The sequence below is a fragment of the Artemia franciscana genome, chromosome 2, assembly GCF_032884065.1.
Source record: "Artemia franciscana chromosome 2, ASM3288406v1, whole genome shotgun sequence".
Classification (NCBI taxonomy): domain Eukaryota; kingdom Metazoa; phylum Arthropoda; class Branchiopoda; order Anostraca; family Artemiidae; genus Artemia; species Artemia franciscana.
Window position 1 is genome coordinate 33,501,953 of NC_088864.1, and position 23,986 is coordinate 33,525,938.

A 23,986-nucleotide genomic window follows, 5' to 3' on the forward strand; every position below is an offset into this window, starting at 1 on the left:
TTTTTTTGGCTAAATGGCTTTTTCTTAATTTTGATCAGACGATTTTGAAAAATAAGGAGTGGGGAAGGAGGCTTAGTTGCCCTCCAATTTTTCGGTTGCCTAAAAAGGCAACTAGAACTTTTAATTTTTAACGAATGTTTTTATTAGTAAAAACTATACGTAACTTAAGAATTAACTTACGGAACAAACTTTTATATTCTTATATTTTTATTATGTATATGAGGGGGTTCGTCCCCTCGTTAACACCTCGCTCTTTATACTAAATCTTAAGTTTTATCCCAATTCTTTAAGAATGACCCCTGAATCAGAAAGCCCGTAGAATAAGAAGTTGAAATTACTAAAAAATACTTTAGCATAAAGAGCGATGTATTTATCTCCTCCTAAATACCTCGCTCTTTATGCTAAAGTATTTTAGAACCCCTCATATGCTTAATAATCTCTGTTCATTTTAAGTTTTAATGCTACTCCTTACTTTCAATTGAAAAAACTTTTTTATGTTTTTTTTTCATTTTTTTTTATAGTAATGCTAGAAAATCCTGCGCCCTTTTCATTGAGTTTCTCTTCCCCCATGACATATTCTTCCAAGGAAAGATCCTCCCACATAGCCCCTCCTCTCAACCCAACCCCCCAAACCAAAAGAATCCCCCAGAAAACGTCTATACACTTCCCAATAACCATTACTGTAGGTAAACACTGGTCAAAGTTTGTAACTTGCAGCACCTCCCCCAGGGACAGTGGGGGATTAAGTCATCCCCAAAGACATAGTTATTATGGTTTTCGACTATGCGGAACAAAATGGCTATCTCAAAATTTTGATCTGTTGACTTTCGGAAAAAATGAGCGTGGGAGGGGGCCTAGGTGCCCTCCAATTTTTTGGTCACTTAAAAAGGCCACTAGAACTTTTCACTTCCATCAGAATGAGCCCTCTTGCGACATTCTGGGACCACTTGGTCGATACGATGACCCCTGGGAAAAAGAAAAAAAACAAAAAAACAAATAAACACGCATCCGTGATCTGTCTTTTGGCAAAGAATACGAAATTCCACATTTTTGTAGATAGGAGCTTGAACTTTTTGCTATAGGGTTCTCTGATACTGTGAATGCGATGGTGTGATTTTCGTTAAGATTCTATGACTTTTAGGGGGTGTTTTCCCCTATTTTCCAAAATAAGGTAAATTTTCTCAGGCTCGTAACTTTTGATGACAAAGACTAAATTTGATGAAACTTATATATTTAAAATTAGCATGAAAATCCAATTCTTTTGATGTATCTTTTAGCATCAAAATTCCGATTTTAGAGTTTCATTTACTATTGAGCCGGGTCGCTCCTTACTACAGTTCGTTACCACGAACTGTTTGATTAAGTGTTCACAAAACATGTCGGGTACATATGTACAAATTAACGTCACACTCACCAATCTGATTTTCTTCTTGAGCATCACTTCTAGTCAGAGAGGTAGATTTCCTAGAGCTAGATATTGTTGGCATACAGACATACGGACCTTCATCTCCACGGCGGAAATTATTATTAGTCAAAATACTTCTAAGAATTTTCATACCATTACCGTTGTATTTGGTTGTTTGTGGCTGAACGTGAATTTTCTGGAAATATTGAAATAATTTCAAAACGTATTGCTCCTCTCTATATTTAATTTAACTCATTTACCATACTATCAATATCTGAGGACTATTATTTTCTTGCTTTTAGCACTGTTCCTAACTCTTCCTCGTAAAATAAATCACCATTCACTTCCTAATTTTTACAAACTTTTTCACTCTTATCTTTATCGTTTCCTGTTTCTTTATCACTGTATAACCTATTCTGAAAATATTCTGCTAATCTCTCTTGAACACTTTCCTTAATACTAACTGAAGCCCCGCTTAATAATAGTTTCGAATAGAATAGAATTTTCTTGTGCTTAAAGCGCATAGGAAATGGCAAAATATATAACACAAACAACAATTACACAGAAATTACAAAAATCCTAATCCTACAAGAATCTAGCTCTATGCTCCATCACGAAACGGAGGCATTGTGCAAAATTTCTTCCATCCATAAAACATTCATCTACACACACTTGTACCACTCAAAATCAAATTCCTCCCTACTAAACACTTCAATTCTTCAATCAGTAACTGACACTTTTGATTCAAATCTCCATACATAGGACAAAAATATGGACCAGTCTTTGACCATTCTTTCCCAATAAACTTTCTTCTTTGGCCCAGCGGTAAACTATCAGTCTTCATTTCAATTAACAGCTTTATTTCGTATTTATTTAAGCCCGCCTTGAAAAATGTTACTTCAACCCAAACCTCCTTCGACCGGCAGTAAGGACCCAGAGAAGTTGAAAGCAAACGCTTGGCCAACTATGCTTGTATTTCCTGGTCCTGTAGAATCCTTTCAACAAATCCACTTACTTGGTCCCTCCTATTCTTTCGAAAAATTTTAATTTTCTAGCAATGGTACATTTATTAACTAAGGCCTACAACCTAGATATAAAATCTGTCGTCCCATAATCTTTTCAAAAATCGACCTAAACCTTATCCAAAATGTTCTTACTTTCAATCCACCTCCTTAATCTGAAGTCAAACACCTTACAAAATAGCTTTGGTAACTATTCCCTAAACGAATTAATAGATAAGTATTATGACTAGATCTATCCCCTTCTTAAGAATTGGTATCATAACCGATAAATTCCACTGTTCAGGCCCCTTACATGAACTTATCAAAGCTGAAAATAAGCTTACTTAAATTGCAGTAAAATATGTTTTCCCCACTTCCACGTTTTCTTCAGGATTCCATCTGTCCCCGGTGCAGATCTCCTTTTCATAGATTTCAGGGCCTTACCAATTTTCACATGCTTAATTGACAAGATAAGTTTGTAATCCTTCTCTCTGAGTGGGTAACACGCATGTTGGTTCAAACTTTTTGATAAACCTTCCAGTTTACCATCCTATGTATTATCCAGTGATCTGAGGTACTCGGTCCAGGTATCTGCTTTAAGTAACTGTTCTGCTGTAGAAGTTTTGAGAGATCCTCGTACTAGTTGCCAGAATTGTTTCTATTCCTATGTTACAAGATTTTGCTCAATTTCGAAGGTGCTGTCTTTTCTTGTAACCTCTTTTACTTCGAAGTGTCTGTTTATATTCCCTCCTCTTTTGTTGATATACCACAATTGTATATTCCTTATTATTCTTTTTCAGCTTCTTTAGTGCTTACACCATTTTGTTTTTGTTTTTTCCTTCATAATAATCGCCAAAAAAAGTCTTTCTCCTTCTTAAATTTTACTCCTCCTTTATTTGCCAAACTATAAGTCACTAAACTATTTATAGCAACATTTTATTATATAATAATAACAATAATAGTTATTAATAATAATAATTTATATTGTTCAAAAGGGCCTAGGGTCATGGGAATATAAATGGAACTTCATTTATAGTTAATTAACTATACACGAACAAATATGCTACACAAATTAAAAAAAAAAATGTTTCAGTGCTCCATTGCTAGCCTGAGAAATCAACTTAACCTTTCAACACTTACGAAAACTTATCGCTCACTATACTCACCAGTAATCTGTCATCTAACCTACACTCTCCATAGACTACTTGTTTCAGCTTAATCGATTCTTTATACTCACATACCATAACCCTGTTCTCATCCATGGCTCCATATGGATTCAAAACCTATAATGTTTATCCAAACAAATGTATATAGTTCCTAATTATGGAAGATCAGAGGTTATTGCTTAATCATCTGAACATTTATTCGAATCATCTGAAAGTCTCTCCTATAGAAAGTTTAGAAAAATGATCCTGAAATGCTTTTTTTGGGAGGGGGGCTCGGGCAAGGCTCTTAACTTCTGTTGGAAGTTTGTAAAATTTATTAGCTTCATTTATTTTGAACCACCATAAAAAGCTAATTCTTTTATGGTAGTTTATTGTTATCAGAACTCATTTTTCCAGCGTTTCAGTTTATATTTGTGTGAGTAGCCCCTTACTCACTGTCTATTACCATGGGGAGTTTGATATACAAAAAAGTAACTATCATTTCCATTTAAACATTGATGAAAAACAAATTTCCTGGCAACGTTTGCCTTCTAACTCCTGTGAAATTTCTTTATGGTGCTCATGATACCCCTTCCCATAAGATACCTCTCCCCTTTTTATGGCAGTAAGTATTTGAATTTAATTTTCTATGACACAAAGATATCATTTACTGCAATAAGAGAGGAACAATCACCCCGTAAAACCCATATTTCAGGCCTAGTCCAAATGACGCTTAGTTAAACTGAAGAAGATCTAATCGGGAGAAATCTGGAAGATTTGGAAAACAGCAGATTCCGATAAAGATTATGTAATAGAACGTTCGGAACAGAGTTCAATGTTTTGCTTTGGCCATGAGCCATGGTTTTATGCGTCCCAAAAAGGATAAAATAGTCATTCCATTGCCTACAATGCACGAGATACCTTCTTTGGCATACCCAAGTCGAAAACCAGAAGTCATCAAGCACTACAAGTCGGCTACAGGTTGGGTCTTTACCTTCAACAAAATTTGTAGCGACATGTCCTCTTCGAGGAAAACTATATATTTTATGGGCTCATAGCATCACTTCTATTAATTTTTATGTAGTATACAGCTTCAACAATGGAAAAATTGAAAAGAAGCCTCCTACAAATGAATGCTACATTAAGGAACTCTGGTGATAGGTATCGCAGCCTCACGTACAGTAAAGGCTCTGAGGCAAACATTTGAGCCATTCACTCCAAAAATATATCGAAGATATCGCAGGAATTACTAGTTTTTCTGGATGCCAAATATCTCAGGACCAAAAATGAAACATTTGCTTTCTCTGTCCCTCAAAACTCCGTAAAATGATGACCAACTCTGTACCAAGTGTAGTGGAGCCATGGGTGCAGAGCATTGAACGATGATGTACATTCGTTGTGGCAGAAAGTTATCACTTTTAACAAGTACTCCAATTTTTGTATTCTTTCATATGTAGTTGACGCACTGTTAAATTAAATATCTGGTACCTCTGATCCTCAATTTTTTTCAGGCTTTCAAAGTCAGAGTGATAAAATTTAAAGGGACAGTATCAATGCAACTTTAAGGAAACGACTGTGTTCTAGGATTAATCGGTTTGATTTTACTGTACCAAAACTCCTAGGTTGTTTTGTGTTTTCATTAAAGTGTTAGTTTTTTATAATCATACAAACATAGGGAAATATTATCAGTTGGTTCTTTTGCACTAGTCTTATCAATATATGTTAGATAGATTGTAAAACAATTATTTTTGTTCGCTTTGAGTTTCAACTTTACTCGTTACTTTGCAAATCACTACTACCAACACACCAATGAACTTAATACCCTCATTCCAGTCCCTTCAATTTTGCCTTAATTAATCCTTCTTGCGTCCGTTACTTGCATTTAAAATTCTGTCTGAACATTTTTAATAATGATTCAGCCTGCCAGCAGTCTTGATTGGTTTCCTTAATACGTTTTCCTGGATGTGTGTAAATTGGGCGACAAAAACTTTAAGAATTTAACATTTACCTCAGCTCAGTCATACCGAATCGTTACAATTTAAATTTCGGTGGAAACGAACTTCTTGGTAGCACTTGCCCCATGGGGAGTTTTTTTTTGCGGCAACCATGATCCTCACCACCCCATCTCTCCACCTTTGTGTCAATTGGCTTGTGAATGTGTTCTTTTATTTTACATAGAAAAGGGTTGCCTGCAATTAGAGGGGTGCCATCACCCCCAGCATCAAATATTACCAATGCAGTCCAAAAACATTCCCGAGAATCAACGAGCATTGAAAATTAAGTTGATTGAATATCAGAACATTTTTTTGGGCGGGGGGGGGGGGGCCTTTCGACACCTTTTGGACTGAAATTGTCGGTTTGTGCTGCAAAATGGTAGATGGCACTATGCTCTGCCACTATGCTAAAAAAGTTTTGCAAAACTTTCAATTTTCTTTCTAAGGGGTTCCTTTGATATAAAAAAGAAAATTGGTTCAATAGCATAACCCCCTGAAAAACAAAATGGTCCGTGATCATCTTTTTTGGAAAACATTGAAATTTCACTTTTTTTAGGTAGGAGCTTGAAACTCCCATAATAGAGTTATCTTGATGATGTAATTTCGTCAAAATCAATTATCCTTTTGGCTTTTTTGACCTTTTCGAAAATAGGCAAATTTCCCAAGGCTCTTAACTTCTGTTGGAAGATTGTAAAATTTATTAACTTCATTTATTTTGAACCACCATTAAAACCTAATTCTTTTATGGTAATTATTGTTATCGGAACTCATTTTTCTAGCGTTTCAGTTTATATTTGTGTGAGTAGGTCCTTTCTCTCTGTCTATTTCCATGGGGAGTTTGATATACAAAAAAAATAACTATCATTTCCATTTAAACGTTGATGATAAACAAATTTCCTGGTAGTGTTTGCCTTCTAACTCCTGTGAAATTTCTTTATGTTGCTCATGATACCCCTTCCCCACACATACCTCTCCCCTTTTTATGGCAGTTAGTATTTGAATTTAATTTTCTATGACATAAAGATATAATTTACTGTAATAAAAGAGGAACAATCAACCCGTAGAGCCCATATTCAGGCCTAGTCCAAATGACGCTATATAGAGATTAGTTTCTACTCCCTGTCAGACCCTCTTAGGTCTGACCTAATTAGGTCAGACCCTCCCTGTCAGCCCTAATTTACCTTAGGGCTTTTGGACACGTAAATTGTAAAAAAAAATACACTTTTGAGCCATCAGGCATACCCCCCCCCCCTAAACAATAGCTCAGCACTCCTCCTCGATAAAACCAAATGTATACTTATGCATCACTGACACTGAACACAAATTTATCAATCTAGTGAATCTACTTAGTTAAATGAAACTTTAATAGAAGTGTCTCTATTAACAATTTATTTTGAATTGACTGTCTCCTTAGGAACGAATGTGCCACCGCATGGCATTACTGCCTCTGACACTGTGAAGCTCAGTATATAATTTTTCAATAATTTTTAAGTGTATAAGCATAAATTGTGTAAGTTTTACCCTATAATTAAAAAATAACTAGTTTTTTTAACTGAAAGTAAGGAGCGACATTAAAACAAAACGAACAGATACTCCGTATATGAAATGGGTTGTCCCCTCCGCAATCCCTCGCTCTTTACGCTAAAGTTTGACTCTTTGCCACAATTCTAATTTTAAAACAATTAAAAACTTTAGCGTAAAGAGCGAGGGATTGCAGAGGGGACAACCAATTTCATATACGGAGTAATTTCTGTTCGTTTTAAGTTTTAATGTCGCTCCTTACTTTCAGTTAAAAAAACTAGTTTTTTATTTAATTTCTGAACGTTTTTGAATTAATGCATGTTTGATTTTGGCTCTCCGCACATAAATTATTAAAATGAAATTTGCATATTATTTCTTTTTTTGGCTAAATGGCTTTCTCTTAGTTTTGATTTTAGTTTTCTCTTAGACGATTTTGAGAAATAAGGGGTGGGGAAGGAGCCCTGTTGCCCTCCAATTTTTCGGTTACTTAAAAAGGCAAATAGAACTTTTAATTTTTAACGAACGTTTTTATTAGTAAAAAATGTACGTAACTTAAGAATTAACTTACGTAACAAACTTTTATATTCTTACTTTATTGTGTATATGAGGGGGTTTGTCCCCTCGTTAATACCTCACCCTTTACACTAAATCTTAAGTTTTGTCCCAATTCTTTAAGAATAACCCCTGAATCAGAAAGGTCGTAGAACTAATAGTTTAAATTACTAAAAATACTTTAGCATAAGGAGCGAGGTATTTATCTTCTCCTAAATACCTCGCTCTTTATGCTAAAGTATTTTAAGAACTCCTCATATGTGTAATAATCTCTGTTCGTTTTAAGTTTTAATGCTACTCCTTACTTTCAATTGAAATACTCTTTCATGTTTATTTTTTCATTGTTTTTTTTTTATAGTAATGCCAGAAAATCCCGCGCCCTTTTCGTTGAATTTCTCTTCCCCCATGACATATTCCTCCAAGAAAAGATCCTCCCACATAGCCCCCTCCCCTCAACCCCACCTCCAAACCAAAAAAAATCCCACTGAAAACGTCTGTACGGTTCCCAATAACCATTACTGTATGTAACCACTGGTCAAAGTTTGTAACTTGCAGCCCCTCCCCCAGGGACTGTGGGGGAGTAAGTCATCCCTAAAGATATAGTTATTATGGTTTTCGACTATGCGGAGCAAAATGGCTATCTCAAAATTTTGATCCGTTGACTTTCGGCCTAGGTGCCCTCCAATTTCTTTGGTCACTTAAAAAGGGCACTAGAACTTTTCATTTCCGTTAGAATGAGCTCTCTTGCGACATTCTAGGACCCCTTGGTCGATACGATGACCCCTGGGAAAAAACAAAACAAAAAAAACAAATAAACACGCACCCATGATACGCTGATAGGCACCCGTGATAGGGTTCTCTGATACGCTGAATGCGATGGTGTGATTTTCGTTAAGACTATATGACTTTTAGGGGGTGTTTCGCCCTATTTTCCAAAATGAGGCAAATTTTCTCAGGCTCGTAACTTTTGATGACAAAGACTAAATTTGATGAAACTTATATATTTAAAATCAGCATGAAAATCCGATTCTTTTGATGTATCTTTTAGCATCAAAATTCCGTTTTTTAGAGTTTCGTTTACTATTGAGCCGGGTCGCTTCTTACTACAGTTCGTTACCACGAACTGTTTGAAAAATGCAGAAAACACCACTTTCCTGTGAAAAAAATCTAATGGCTACTTAAAAAGGACAATAGAATTTTCAACTTTTAGAGTCTTTTCACGATTTTCACGGTCATATGATCAATACAATCACCTCTGGCAAAAAAATAAATAAACACGTATATGTGATATTCCTTCTCTGAAAGAAAATGCAAAATCCCACGTTTCTTTTGACAGGTGTTCGAAAACTCCGTATTACGTTTGTCTGATATGATGATGTCTGAGTCGTTCGTCTGAGTCTGATGATGTATTTTTCATTAAAATCACTTACCCTTTTGGTTTTTTTTTTACCCCTCTTTCAGAAAAAGAGGGGTAACTTTCAGAAAAAGAGGGGTTACTTATTCTCAAGTAACTAGTTGACAAGTAACTGTTGATTAGTAGCTTTAAATCTAATAATTTTTACATGGCCAAAATCTTGACAAAACGTTGATGCTGTTGGTACAAGCTGTACACTGTTAACAAAATTCCGTTTTTAGAGTTTTGGTTACTATTAGCCCGTACTACTCCTTACTTACAGTTCGTTACCACGAAATGTTTAATACATTGCTAGTGAAAATCCTTTTTATTTGAGTTTCCGTTAATATCAGCACGAGTCACTCCTTACTTACGGTTGGTTACCAAGAATTGTTGATACAAGAAATTCATCTGTAAAAGTTGGGTTTAATTTTATATTTTCTGTTCTATTATATTTTGCTGCATCATTCTCTGTGATTACGTGTCAGTGTACTTCTGTTACTTATCTTTATTACTAATTCTTAAGATTTCAGGCATAATAGCACAACAAATTGCCAAGATCAGTATCTACTCCACTATTAATACTAAAGCAAAAGGAGTCAATATTACTTTCCAAGGTACTAAAATTAAGTCAACGAAATTAAGTTACAATAAACATGCGAGTTGGTTTCAGTGCAGATTGGATGTAGGAAAGTTAAATTTTAGGAGAGTAGAAAACTTTGATGCAAAATGACGCTCATCTACGGACCACATACCATTTTAAAAGCTTATTCCTTTTTACCTGAATTAAAGTTTTGTCAGTACGAATTGTACATCATTTGATTAATCGCTCTCTAAGACCTAGGGGGATCTGCTACTACTGCTACCACTAACAACTCACTGCTGCGCCAAGTGACCTGAGGCCGACACGACTAGGCACGATACTCTTCCATCTCAATCTATTTAAAGCCTCCCTCTTTACACCCTCTGAGGAAGTTTCCATTTTCCTTAAATATTTTCTCACAACATGCTCGCAAATCAACCGAGGGCAACCTATTTTTCGCTTAGCCCTGTAAAGGAGGCCGAAAAGGACGATATTTGGCAGTATGTCATCCTTTGTCCGCAGAACATGCCCTAGCCATTTCAACCTGAGCTTCAAGTATAATTAAAATGGCGTACAACAATGTTCCCTATACTGAATCTGCAAAATTTTAGAAGCTTGCCAAACATCAGCATAAGTAGTTACTGTAAATATTAACACATACTCATGTTCTATTGAGCTAAATAATGACAAGGATAGCTTCGTTTTCTTCATGTTTTCATAACTATCTATCAAAATACTTCATTGCGACTTATTTTGGCTTTTCGAAAATTTTCGCGTCTTACAAAAATTAGACAAAATATTGAAACGCATTAGAAGCAAAGAAAATGAGTGAAAAGAAGTCCTTTCTAAAATGCCGCTTCTAGAGTTTTCGTCATACAATTGAATAACTGCAGCAATTAAGAGTCTTACCTCTTTCTTAATTGTTTGCGGATACGACCATTCAAGGATCAGATCAAAGTCTTCAGATACTTCAATAGCACACTCAAACTGAACTCTTCCTCCCATTCGAGTTGAACCATTTCCCATTTTTCTAACGCTTGGCTGCAACGTCATAATGCTATTCACAGAAGGCCGATTCAGATCAGTGGATCTCTGGGGATCCGTATTCAAATTGGAAGAAGACATTAAATTTCCAGCTCTTTGATTCAATGGGGACGGGCATTCACAAGGTACTTCCCCTCTCAAGGAATTTCTTTGATGCACGCAATTTTCATTAGCTGACTGGGGAGACAGTTGATTTTCAACAGGAGAGTTATAGCCCCTTTTCTCTAACAAAGGGTCATTAGTAGTAACTCTTATTGTTGTTTCTTGTATCTCATCTTCAGCACCAACAGTGAATGCATAACTTTTAACAATTTCTGGCTCACTAGCCTCATGTTCTTCCTCGTTAATGTGATTAAAATCAGCCTGTGTTGGTTGAGTCTCAGAAACTGGGGTTGCATTGACGCCCATAAAAGTGTGTAACTCTTCTTCTGCTATAATAAGATTTTCAATATCAGCCAAACTCGATGTTCTTTCGATACTAAGATCATTGATCGGATGTACGCTACTGTCATCTGACGACATTGTCGAGACAATGACTGAGCCACTACTAGTCAGCTCAGTAGTCGGGCTTGTTCTTTCTTGGCCGCTCTCTGTTACCGTAACAGCGAATTCGCTATGCCGTTCATATTCACCTTCCCTCGTTTGCTCTTCAGAAGCAAGATCATAGGGATAAAGGTTTTCTTCTGAATTAGCTTCTTCATTTGATAAAGACTCAATAAAATTTTGCTGTCCAGTATTATTTCGCTTTTCTTCTAAATTAATATTTGAAACAAACGAATGATCACCGTAATCAAAAACAGAACCCTCATCTATTGGTAGTGATGAGCTTACTTTCTCTTTGTGCGAGTTAGGATTGATGAAAGAAGACATTTCGGAAGCCAAAGGAAAATCTAAATTTTGTGACAGGGACTGAGGATCACCCAAACCGATAATTTTAGTTTTATCGGGGGTTAAGAATATGTCATTTGTCTGCTCATGTTTTACAATATTTTGTTGAAATCCAGACATATCTTCATTATCGAGTGTTGGAAAAGCAAAATTGGAGATCTCATTTCTAGTTCCTTGAACTTGATTCCCCAGAAATGGGCTTACTTCCTTTCCATTTTTATCCTCAATTTCCGCATTATTCAGCAAATTTTCATTAAAATCATTTGCTTTTACATAAACATTCTCTAAATCAGATGCACTTGCAGCTAGATTCTGCTCTTTAACAGGGTTATACAAAGATCTATCCAGATCGAATGAATTTTCTGGATTAGAAATGTCGTAAAAATTGTCAAAATCCTTATTATCAAAATCATAATGGTCATGAACTGGGACAGGGGTGCTGTCATGGGGTAATAGGTGACCGGTTACAAAATTATCTGTATTATCTTTCAGATAGGAAGCATTAGAATGGTCATTATCAATCTCGCCTTCCACTTTTCTGTCAACTGTCAATGCAGACGCAACAAATTCCGATATTGAAAGGGGCAGCATGTCTTGAAAAGACGCTTCTGGTAAGCTAGCTGATTCATGGCCAATGAATTTGACTTCTTCCGATGAATCTTTCAGCCGCTCTTGTGCAATTGGCTGATCTAAAAAAAAATACTTCTGTCAAATCAATAACTTGGGAGAGGCTTTCGCCAATTTTTAAGGGATACGAACCACTTGAGAAGGCTAGGCATAATCCAGTGAATGCTATCAGTTAAATTTTTAAATTAAGCAAAAAAAAAACTCAAATTTAATCTTCACTGGTAAATGACTTTCAATTTCTTAAATACAGTCTTAGTCAAGCTTGATCACTAAGTGAAACTCTTTTCAATTTTTTTTTTTTTTATTTATTTATCAACGCAACAAAGACCATAGTCCCAGAAAGTGAAACTTTTTGTAATATGGGGCAAAACAGTGAAAAAAAAAACAGAAGAAAAAAAGTTCATAGATCACACACCACTATTAGACGTTAATCACGAAATTCAAAAGAAAATGTAAAAGATGGCCCCACACTCAAATCGGGAGATAGAGAAAAAAAATCAAGTAAAAAAAAATAAAAAAGCAACTACAAATTCATTAAAGGAAGAAGTACGAAAGATAGAAATAAATTAGAAAAAATTATTCATTAAAAAGCCCAGAAGTTCAGGTGGTTTCATTAAAATGATGTATAGGGATCTTCCACCTCCTGCATTTGTTCTATTTACATATTTCTTTTTATAGGCTATTTATAACGGCAGGTCTATTAAAATATAATCTAAGCCAGGCAAATGAGAGATGAGGCCTAGAAGCCATAACAGCTCTCTTTGATGATCATCACAGTCACTGACGAGAATTAATATACTTTGAAAGTTGCGAAGCTTGCAGATTATATAAGTCTTAGTATTATACCTATTATATCAAATTTAAAATTAATTGAAATTAATCTAACCCCCTCAATGCGACTATCTGTTCTGACCATACTTTAATAAAGGCCTACCATGGGGTATATTTTCACCTTCTCAAATTCTTGAAAATGAAAATTAACCTATTATAAACATATTATTCTTGACTTGCACATACAGTAAAACAGGAATATTCTTTCAACGCTTTGACGCAAAACATTGACGATACATTTAAGCTTAGAAAATGTCTAGTATATAGATGTCTTCTAATAATGCAAATAATGTCTAGTATCTTCAAATAACGCACACTTTCTTTTTTTGTAATACTGAACATATAATATTGTAATTATCGAACTTTGTTATAATATTGTAATACTTGAGATTTTGTTTTTGTTTCGATCTCATTTAAATGCATTTTTAAGTAGAATCATAGAAATATACTACACAAGACCAATCGAATATAGTTGTTCGTGTCTTGGTAGTAGTCCTACTGATCACCGAAAATATTTTGGTATTATAAATAGTCATCACAGAACTAGCTTTCAAGGAAAACCAGGTATTGGCTAACTTTATAAATTTAATATTCACATGTTTAAAATAAGTAATGAATCAAATTTTTACTGTCTATCTCATTTTTAAGAAAAAGTTACCCTGAAAAAAAAACTGAACGATATCCGTGCTCTGAAATAAATTCAGTTGAAATTTAACTTGGCCTAAAAATCTATAAATCTAATTTTCAACCCGATTTATCGTCAGTTTAACGCGTTACTTATGGATCCATTTTCAGGCCTCACAAATCTGTTAGTCTTTTAGCCTGGTATGATTAATACATTTCAATAGTTCCTTTTGTCTTGGCTGTTCAAAAATACTGCACAGTGACTTCTGAATGACTCATAAGATTCTCGACAACACTTTCATTGAGCATTACTTTTTAGAGAGGGGAATCGGGCAATGGGAATACCTTACATTTCAAAATCAATCTTCATGCAGTGTCGTGATGGTGTTATTTTCCATGCAGTTACTAGTAGCATTGTACATGCAAAAAAATTATTACTTAAGCTATTGGGCTATTAAAAAAATTAAGATCTGGAGTTCAATTATTCTTACAGGAAATTTGCAAAAAAAAAGTTTTTGGCCCTTTTATTGTTGGGCAACCCAACTATTTTTGGATCTTTTTAGTGCAATGGGAACCTCTTGTCCAAGAAGCCTGGCTTAATTTTCAGTTTTTCGCGGATTTTTTTTCGGGGGGGGGGGCTTTTTACGGTCCCGTTTTTAGACGAATCAATGGTTTTCCAAATTCTTTACGAGCTGAGATCTCTCAAGGCCAGAAAATTTCGCTTCGGATTCAAATTCCAAGACTTCAAAATGTGACCACCAAGACAATTGTCAAAACCTGTTTTGATCCTTTTTTAGGTCCCATATTTAGGGAGTTCAAGCCCACAGCATAAAATTCTTCAAAGGCAGTTACTAGCAAATGCAGAGTACTTATGCTTCAGCCCTAATATGGCATTGCATTAGCAGCATTGTTCATACCACCCGAAGTCAGGGGTTGTTAAAATAAAGCTTCAGAAAAGATGCAGCTTACAATTATTCTCATAGGAGCTGCGTAAAAAAGTGCTTAGGCCCTATTTTAAATCTCATTTTTGGGTGAACCAACGCTTTTCTTCCATGTTTTTCTTACAAATGTAGTCCTCATGGCCCAATCGCTGAAAATATAAGCTTCAAGCCAATTGGAAAAGTAAAGCTTATTGGTTCATTTTTGAGAGCTCTATTTTGGAAGATCGTGACCCCCAAACCAATTCGTTTTGGACCAGAGGCTTACTGACGCAAATTTTGAAATAATTAGATAAAACAATTTTTCACCCTATTTTCGTGCCCCTGGACCTCAATGAGTCCATTATACAAAATTTAAGGCCCGTTAAGGTCCATGGGGACAATGTCTGAAAGTTAGCCAATTAGACCGATAAACCGTTTGTAGCCCCTTTTTAGGCCCCATTTGGGGCGAGCCAAAAGCTTTAAAAAAACTTCCACAAAAGAAAAGTTTAAAAGAAAATTAAAAAGTTACATTTAAACCGAAGAGCAGAAATAAAGTCAAATTATTTTTCAAGGGTAAAACTACCATAAATCATTGACGAATAAATGAAACCCGTATCCTCTTTGTAACCCCATCTAAAAATCTGTCCGTTAGCTCCACAGCACTCTTAGAGAGTTTCAACTCGATCCCCGCCCCCGAAAGCTGTTCTTGAGATGTAGCGTATTTCAGTTTATCTTGCTACTTTACCGTACATAGATTAAGTCCCATAGAGGCTTATAACGCCAAATTTTCAGAGAGATCGAAAACAACAAAAATTAGTACCCCTTCCCACCAAGTTCAAATTTTAGGTCAACCCAAATCCCCTAGTGAGTTTCAAATTTATCCCCAAGGTCTTCCAGACATGTTTCAGGTGAACTGTTTTTGGTAGTAAAAACACAATGTATTTAGCTTTACTTTACTAGTTCACTATTAATTGATCATGCGCGGTTTACACAAAAAAACACAGCGTACATTGTGTAAATGATCTACACGGGAGCTGTTAGCATGAATATGTTTCAACGGATGGGAAAGAAGCCATTTTCCCCCTCTTCTTTTTATCCCCAAATGCAAATTTAGGTCCCCCTACCCTCCGCCCTTCTTGAAGATTTCAATTTAATCCACCCAGATCACTCCAGAGATACTTAAAATACAGTATTCAGATAACCTGGGTCACATGAAATCTTTCAATTTACATTATTTTTCCAATCATTTTCTTTAAATATGAAAAAAAAATCATAGAGTTTCATAGGGCAGATATATGTCTACGGATCGCAGACAAACAGTTTTACGCCCTTCTCATCTACTCCTTAGTATGGAATTTGAAATTATTTTATCCCCCCCCCGAAATTTTAAACTGAAAATTTTAATAAAACCTTGAAAGTTTTAACTCGAGTCCCCAAAGCCATTCCTTAGGTGCTGTAGTTATGCTTTGAAAAAGCATATCTGAAAATATATCTTCTTTGAAAAAACTGGATACGCATCGTCTCTAATGATTTACCTTCTTACTCCAAAGGGGATGGATCCAGGGGCCGGGTGCCTTAGCCCCCCCAAGATTTTTCTGGCACCCTCACTCGCATTCCGTTCTTTTTCTTTTTTTTACTCCTTTTTGAAGTATAATTATCAATTTGATCAATTACTTATAGGTGATTTACCCAATTAACAAAATAAAAACAAAGCTTTCCTATAAATCTAAAGAGCAAAGTTGTAACTTAAAACGAACAAAAATTCTGTTTTAATTCAGCCGGTTCAGTATATATCTGCAAAATTAACACGTTTCATAAACGTGGTAACACAGTTATAGCTACTAGTCAATTTACAATGACCTATTCAAAATTAGCCTTGTAGCTAAAAGTTCAAAATGGATTTAAATAAAAAAAATCTGGACACCAGCATAGAATGGATAAGAGACGAAGACTGATGGTTGAATGTACAAGGGGATCGAAGGATATTTTCTGATATTTTGGTAAAATATCCGGAAATACCCGGAAATCGAAAGGTAGGTTTTGACTAATAATAAACCCCCTCTATTCTCAACAAAATCCTTAATTTTAGTTTTGTGATTAATTAAATAGTTAATGGCCCAATAAAGCTTTCGTGTGAATAGATCAAAACTATCTATTTTATTTTATTATCTTATTTATTACGCTTAAGACAAGCTAGGGCCACTTACATAGAACAAAACAAAAGCAAATAAAACAATAACACACAAAAAACAATTAGCAACGAAAAAAGTTTATCACTTATTAACATTTATTTTAACTATATAGCTAATTTGGTTGAGATTAAATGATTGAAAGAATTAAAGGCAATTTAGGCCAGGAACAGATACATGAGGTCGGATGAAGCGCCCCTCTTCCTAAGACACTTCTGGCACACTTATTCTGTTCTGTTTTCTTTTCTTTTTTAAAATAAACTTTTTAATTTGGTACCCACCTCGAGTCACATTGGCGCCCTTGGTTCAGCAGCCTCCTTACCCAAGATTTTGCTCTTGATCTGTTAAGAGATTCAGACATGAAACTGGACGCACGATCAGTTTACGAATCATTTCGTCACAAAAATTATGAGATAAACCACGTTTTCATGAAAAATTAATCATATAATTTAATTTGCTTGCTAGATCTTCACCTTCAGAATGTGTTTTCATTTTTTCTTTTTTTTTTTTTTTGGCAGATCTTATTCTCTTCCTTGTGAGCCTATCAATTTAGGGTATGGTGTCTGAGCTTCAATGATGGGGATCTGACAAGGCAACTTACAATATTAATTTATGTTAAGGAGTAATTTTTTGAACTGCCCTTGTCTACTCCCCAATCAAAAAAATTCTTAATTTTAGTTTTGTGACTAATTAAATAGCGAATGGCCCAATAGGGCTTTCGTATGATAAATTTGTCTATCCATTTATTTTAAATATATAGCTAATCTGGTTGAATTTAGATGAATGAAAGAGTTAAAATCAATTTAGAACCAGGAACAGAACCATGAGGTAGGGGGGGGCCCTTCCCCCAAGATATTTCTGGCGCCCTTATTTTGTTCTTTTTTCTTTCTTTTTTAATCTTTTTAGAATAAAAGTTTTAATTCGGTGACCACCTCGAGTCACATTGGCGCCCTAGGTCCAGTGGCCCCCTTACCCAAGATTTTGCTCTTGATCTGCTACAGATTCAGAAATGAAACTGCTCGCACGAACAGTTTACTAATCATTTCGTCATGAAATTATTAAGATAAACTTCGTTTTCATGAAAAATTAATCATATAACTAAACTTGCTTGCTAGATCTTCATCTTCAGATTGTGTTTTCTTCTTTTCTTTTTTGGTAGATTTTTTTTTTATTCTCTTTCTTAAGAGCCCATAGATTTAAGGTACGGTTTCTGGGAGTCATTGATAGGGGTATGATAAAGATGGGCTAGGGGAAGGGAGACACATCATAAAGGGGGTTTTGGGAAATGTTTTGGACATTTGAGTTTGCTGAGTGGAATTTTAGAGAGCTAATTCACGTGCCTTATCTTATCCAGCTGCCTGACTGTAGTAAGATTCAGGGTAGAATACTAACTTCCTAGGACGAAGTCCTAGTGGAATGTCGTCTATGTTATCCACACATAATGTGGAAGTTAGAAACTATCCAGATTTATAAGGTCGACGTAGGCGGGCTGTTTCATAAGTATCAATTATTTCAAGCTCCATCGTCCCTGCAAGACAACTTGAAAGACTACTGAAGTGTTTTTATTGCCCCTGTCTCCCTGCCTTTCGTCATTGACTACTCCGATATTACCTCCATATTTTGCTTATTATTATCCCGAAATTATGGGGATAAATAGATAATGCCCATATTAAGAGGCACTGTAAGAATGGGTGCCAATAAGAACCTCAGCCATATATCGAGAACGACAGGGAGATTTAATTTGAAATTTTCTCGTCTACTATTACTACTTCTATTCTTATGTTTTAAATAAATAAAAGAGTGTAAGTGTCTCCTGGTTGTCAAAGAGTCAAAAATTCCAGGTTGTCAAAAATTCTTTGGCAATGATAATAAATTTTATTTTCCCTATTAATTGATTTTTTTATGCAACTCTAAAGAAAAAAAAATCAGTCTGGTCTATTACTACTTCTGTTCTTATGTTTTAAATAAATAGAAGAGTGTAAGTGTCTCGTGGTTGTCAAAGAGTCAAAAATTCCAGGTTGTCAAAAATTCTTTGGCAATGATAATAAATTTTATTTTCCCTATCAATTGATTTTTTTTTATATATCCAACTCTAAAGAAAAAAAAATTAGTCTGGTCTACTCATTCAAAATGTCCCAATGAAGCCATAGTAGTTTATTCATCAAAGAATCTTATGACCTGTTTAAAAAGTAGAGTTGAGAGAAAGAGTCAAACTTTAGCGCAAAGACCGGGGCGTTGAGGAGGGAACATCCCCTTTCATATACGGGGTAATTTTTGTTCGTTTTAAGTTTTAATGTCGCTCCTTACTTTCAGTTAGAAAACTTGTTTTTTTTTTATTTAATAAACAAAAAGAGTTGTTATGCAATGTAAAGAATGCAATGAGCAGCACGGGTTGTTACTCGTTCAGTACTGAGAATCCTTGAAGGGATTCTCAGTACTTACTCAACCGTTTTGAGTAAGTCACACTCAGCAGAGCAGCAGATGTTTACAATCACAATTCACTTTCTAAATTACTGAAAGATGGAATTACCAATTAGCAATTAAATATTTAAGGAATTAGCACCTATTTAAGGATTTAGGAATTAGCAATTAAGCATTTTAATTGATTGGATTAAATGATAACGAGCGTCAGTTTTATGCGAATACAACATAAGACAAGACACGCTTACATATAACTATATTGATCAGTTACAAGAAAGATTAGGGTTTGCAGATAGTCCTTATCACAAAAAAAAAAACCAGTTTACTATCAGGAAAGCTACATTTACCACGGAAGTACTGTGTTTGAGAACAAGTGCTTTTTGAAAAAAATCAGAGGAAGAAAATTCTGTGGGAAGATGACATCGCCTCCTAACAATGCCACCAACCATCTCCAAATTTTCATTGCCATTTTTACAATCCTAAAAGGAAAAGTAGTATTCCAGTACCTTGCAATCACAGCACCAATATTCCAGAGCTGTGAAGAATGCAAACAACTGTGTCAGACAATACTCAACAAAACTACAGGGGAAATGACGACAAAACATTTTTTAAGAATAGTAGGTCATCAACATTTATTGGAAAGAAGAGAAAATTCTTGACTCAATTGATGGATATTTGTATTTTTTTTCTCAAATATGAATAAAAATGTTACTAAAAGAATTTATCAATTAAACCATTCATTTGTTGCTTAAACACATTACCTTATAGGCCTGAGGCTTATTCAGAAAATATTATTATAGAAAGCCATCGTCGTTGGCAAAAATAAAAATATATACCAGGAAAGTCGGCAAGTCTGGCAAAATAATATAAGCGAGCATTTAAATGTAAAATTACTTACCCACTCTTACGTAGAACGAAAAAGTTTCCGTCTTTCCAATTCGAGGTAATTGAGCAATGCACTCAAACTCAGTGTCGATTTGAAAAGGATAGCCACTGATAACAAATCCTTCCCTGGGGTCATACGCTATCCATCTATGATTATGACTTGGGTACACCTACAAAAAGGTCCAGTATTTTTATTAATGAACGTTCTTTTCTCTTTCGAAAAAAAAAATACTTTTTTTCAAAAATCAAACTCAGAAGATTTAATTAGCCTTTAAAATGCTACTTGAGAAATTCATTTACATGCCTTAAACATATACATTCGTAGATGACTAGTCAACTAAAACATTTTCACCAATTACAAACCTTAATTACAATATTAATTATTTCTAATCTGTAGAAACTTAGCATTTTGTGTGTTTGAATGTTTACTCTCTAAGAGCAAGCATCAGCTGATTACTAAATATATACTACCAGACGGTATTGTTTAATGCATGATGTGGTCGTATTTCTCTAAATGACGAGAGGCTATTATGTAAGCCTTTACCCCGCCCCATATTTAACAGAAGGAAGTGTCACTGAAAATTCAAAATATTGAGCTTAAAAATGTACTTCTTGAGATTTTATATCTGGCATCGGCTATGCCTTAATTTACCATAGTAAATTAAATCCAAATATTCTCTTCGTTTTGATGAGATTTTGTTCTATTATTGTTTTTTAGCCTCAGGCCTAGTATTAAGGCTTAGAATTTTTGCCAAAAATAACAAACTTAAAAAAAATATATCTAGACATTTTGCCAAAATTTGGCAACTTAATCTAAGACATCACTTAGATTTAATCTAAGTGATGTGAGGTAGAAAACAAAAGTCAATACTTTGCTTTATTTGGGAAAGCACTTTTTATACTAATAAGCATAGCACATTATGAATTTGTCCATTTCGGGCTGGGAATGTGTTGACGTTTAACGTAACAATGGAAATTTTTGATTTATTTATCAAAGGGCTGTCAGGGATGTTGGCTGATGCGGTGAAGACATTTAGGATTATTCAACAAAGTGATAATGTAGACTTCAAAATTTCGCATTACAAAGCTACTATGCAACACCCTAAAAAGCTATATCTCCCAGAAGCGGAAAAAAGAATCAATCTGGAGATTTTTTTTTCAAATTTGAAATCGCTAGAGCCATCTTCCAGAGGATACCATAAGTCCTGAAAGCTCTGTACAATTTAGTTGTGATTTGACCAGTACAAATATGAGTATCCCAGGTTTAGTTTTCAAACAAGAATTGTTGGTTTAAGTTTAATGTCTTAATATTGGCTGTATTAGCTACAATAAGAATCAATATATAAGAAGCAATAAAAAGCCGACAATAGGAAGCGTGTCGGATGACGGGGCCCAACGGCAAAGCCGCCAGTAAGCTCACAGTTTTCAATGCAATTGAATAAACTTTAAGAGGTTTTAAATAGTTTCATAATGCCTAGAGGGCAAACAACCAACCTATACCTAACAAGGGATCAAAACAATTAAAAAACCTTAAAAAACGAAATATTTGACCCTCATAGAGCTGCTTTACAAAGTTATTCGGATGATTTTTGGGTATGGAAACTTTATATTAAGAAATGTTCAGTCACCAACAAACGGTCAAGTGCTACCATTACTGATAGACAACATATAAAGAAGAAACTAAACAAGAACTCATCCCTAACCACAAGCAGGATTGAACCGACAAGCCTCTTATCTGATCTGAGGCACATTTTCATCGACCGTACAAAACTGTATAAACGTTGGATAAAGGAATTGTAATGGCAATGCAACAACTGTTTATTGTAAGTCATTGGGACCCTTCAGTGTTTTTTTTTCCAGGGGAGACCTCCATTTTCCCAAGTAAAGAGTAGCAACATGACGGAGTGTCGGGGCCCAGCTTCAAAATCGGCTACATATTTTTTTTTTTTTTTGCTGACTGGTATATTGACATTTCTGGCTAACAAAACGATCTAAAATAGTCACAGCTTTAAGGAAGCGTTTGTATTTTTTCCCATGGTGGTTGTATTGAGCCTACGGTGATACCATGACATCAAAAAGAGACTAATATCGTCTGCGGTTACAATGGGAATTAATATATAAAAGCATGTCACGTAGCCATTCTGGGGCCTGATATCAAAACCGGCTACATAGTTGTTGTTTTTTCTTCTTAAAACCAGCAAATGGAGACTTCTGGCCACAAACACCATCTAAATAGATCACAAATTTAAGAAATTCGTATTTGTCCAAGGGTGCCTGTATCAAACTTGTGGTGACGTCATGACATCAAGAAAAGGCTCAAGTTGTCTGCGATTAGAACACAATTGACAGTAAGAATCAAGAAACAAAGAAGAACGATTTTTTTTACGGTGAAAGTTACCCTTTCAGCTTTACTGAGAAAGGGTCATCATATTCTAGTTTTATGTTTCGTTTTAAGGTTTTGTTTTTCTTATATTTTTATCAGTCTATTCTGCACTGAGGACGGTCAAGCGGAGGTCTTGACCGAAATATTTGCATAATTTTCAATTTTTTTCACTCGCTGTTCGTTGTCCTCGTTCTTGTTTTCTTCACGATTTTGTGTTCTGATATATATATATATATATATATATATATATATATATATATATATATATATATATATATATATATATATATATATATATATATATACTGATATATATATATATATATATATATATATATATATATATATATATATATATATATATATATATATATATATATATATATATATATATATATATATATATTTATATATATATACATATATATTTATATATATATATATATATATATAAATATATATATACATATATATATATATATATATATATATATATATATATATATATATATATATATATATATATATATATATATATATATATATATATAAAAATATATATATACATATATATATATATATATATATATATATATATATATATATATATATATATATATATATATATATATATATATATATATATAGCTGTTGGGGTGGCGCTCCGCGCCACCCCAACACCTAGTTGGTGGGGCGCTTTGCGCCCCCCAAACCCCCCGCGCGCGTAAGTCGTTACGCGCCATATTAGTTACGCGCCATTGTAGTTGTGTCCCTGTGTCCCACCTGTGAATATAGATAGATTTATATATGTGTTTCAAACTACGTAAAAATTGCGAATATACAACATTCTTGGCTTTCCCACTACTGGGAGCTTTCCGTTTCCAATTGCCAGCAATTGATCTGAAAATGTTTGACCAGAGTCATCGTTTTGCAATCGGACACGCATATTTGTAGTTAATTTTAATATTTTTACGTGTGCCCATAAATTAGAATTTTTCAGGCAAGCATTCATTTCGTCTGCAGGAGTTAAACTAAGTAAAAATTGCGAATATACAACATTCTTGGCTTGCCCATTGTCTTTGCATATACAAAGCCGTATGTACTAATAATGACGTCATATGCAAACGCTTTTTTTACAAACAAACAAACATGCATACACACAACTCGTTTTTATATAGATAGATAGATAGATAGATACAATACAAATTAACTGCGTAAAACTTGCGAATATACAACATTCTTCGCTGTCCAATTGTTGCTGCATATAAATAGATTGTCAGGTTTACCGACCCTCGAACATGCAACGTACAATTGTCCATGGGAAAAACAATCAGTATTAAGATCTACACCACATTTTTCTAATGATTGACCTTGAGCTTTGTTAATGGTGATTGCAAATGCTAATCGAATTGGGAATTGCAATCTTTTAAATTGAAAAGGCAGATCCGTTGGAATCATGGGAATGCGAGGAATAAGAACAGCCTCACCCTCAAAAGGCCCTGTCAAGATTGTGGCCTCTATTAGGTTTTCCATTGTTTTTTTTACGGTAAGTCGCGTACCATTGCAAAGCTTTGGTGGGT

General features: G+C 34.6%; 1 protein-coding gene across 1 annotated transcript in view; it reads right to left on the minus strand.

The window, feature by feature from the left end:
- LOC136040352 (uncharacterized) overlaps positions 1 to 23,986 on the minus strand; it is a 66,408-nt gene that overhangs the window by 15,692 nt on the left and 26,730 nt on the right. The window contains exons 5-7 of the mRNA XM_065724602.1: positions 20,037 to 20,193; positions 10,504 to 12,215; positions 1,415 to 1,601 (exon numbers count right to left, since the gene is read on the minus strand). Of these exons, the coding sequence (XP_065580674.1) occupies positions 1,415 to 1,601; positions 10,504 to 12,215; positions 20,037 to 20,193 (2,056 nt within the window). The remainder of the gene's footprint in view (positions 1 to 1,414; positions 1,602 to 10,503; positions 12,216 to 20,036; positions 20,194 to 23,986) is intronic.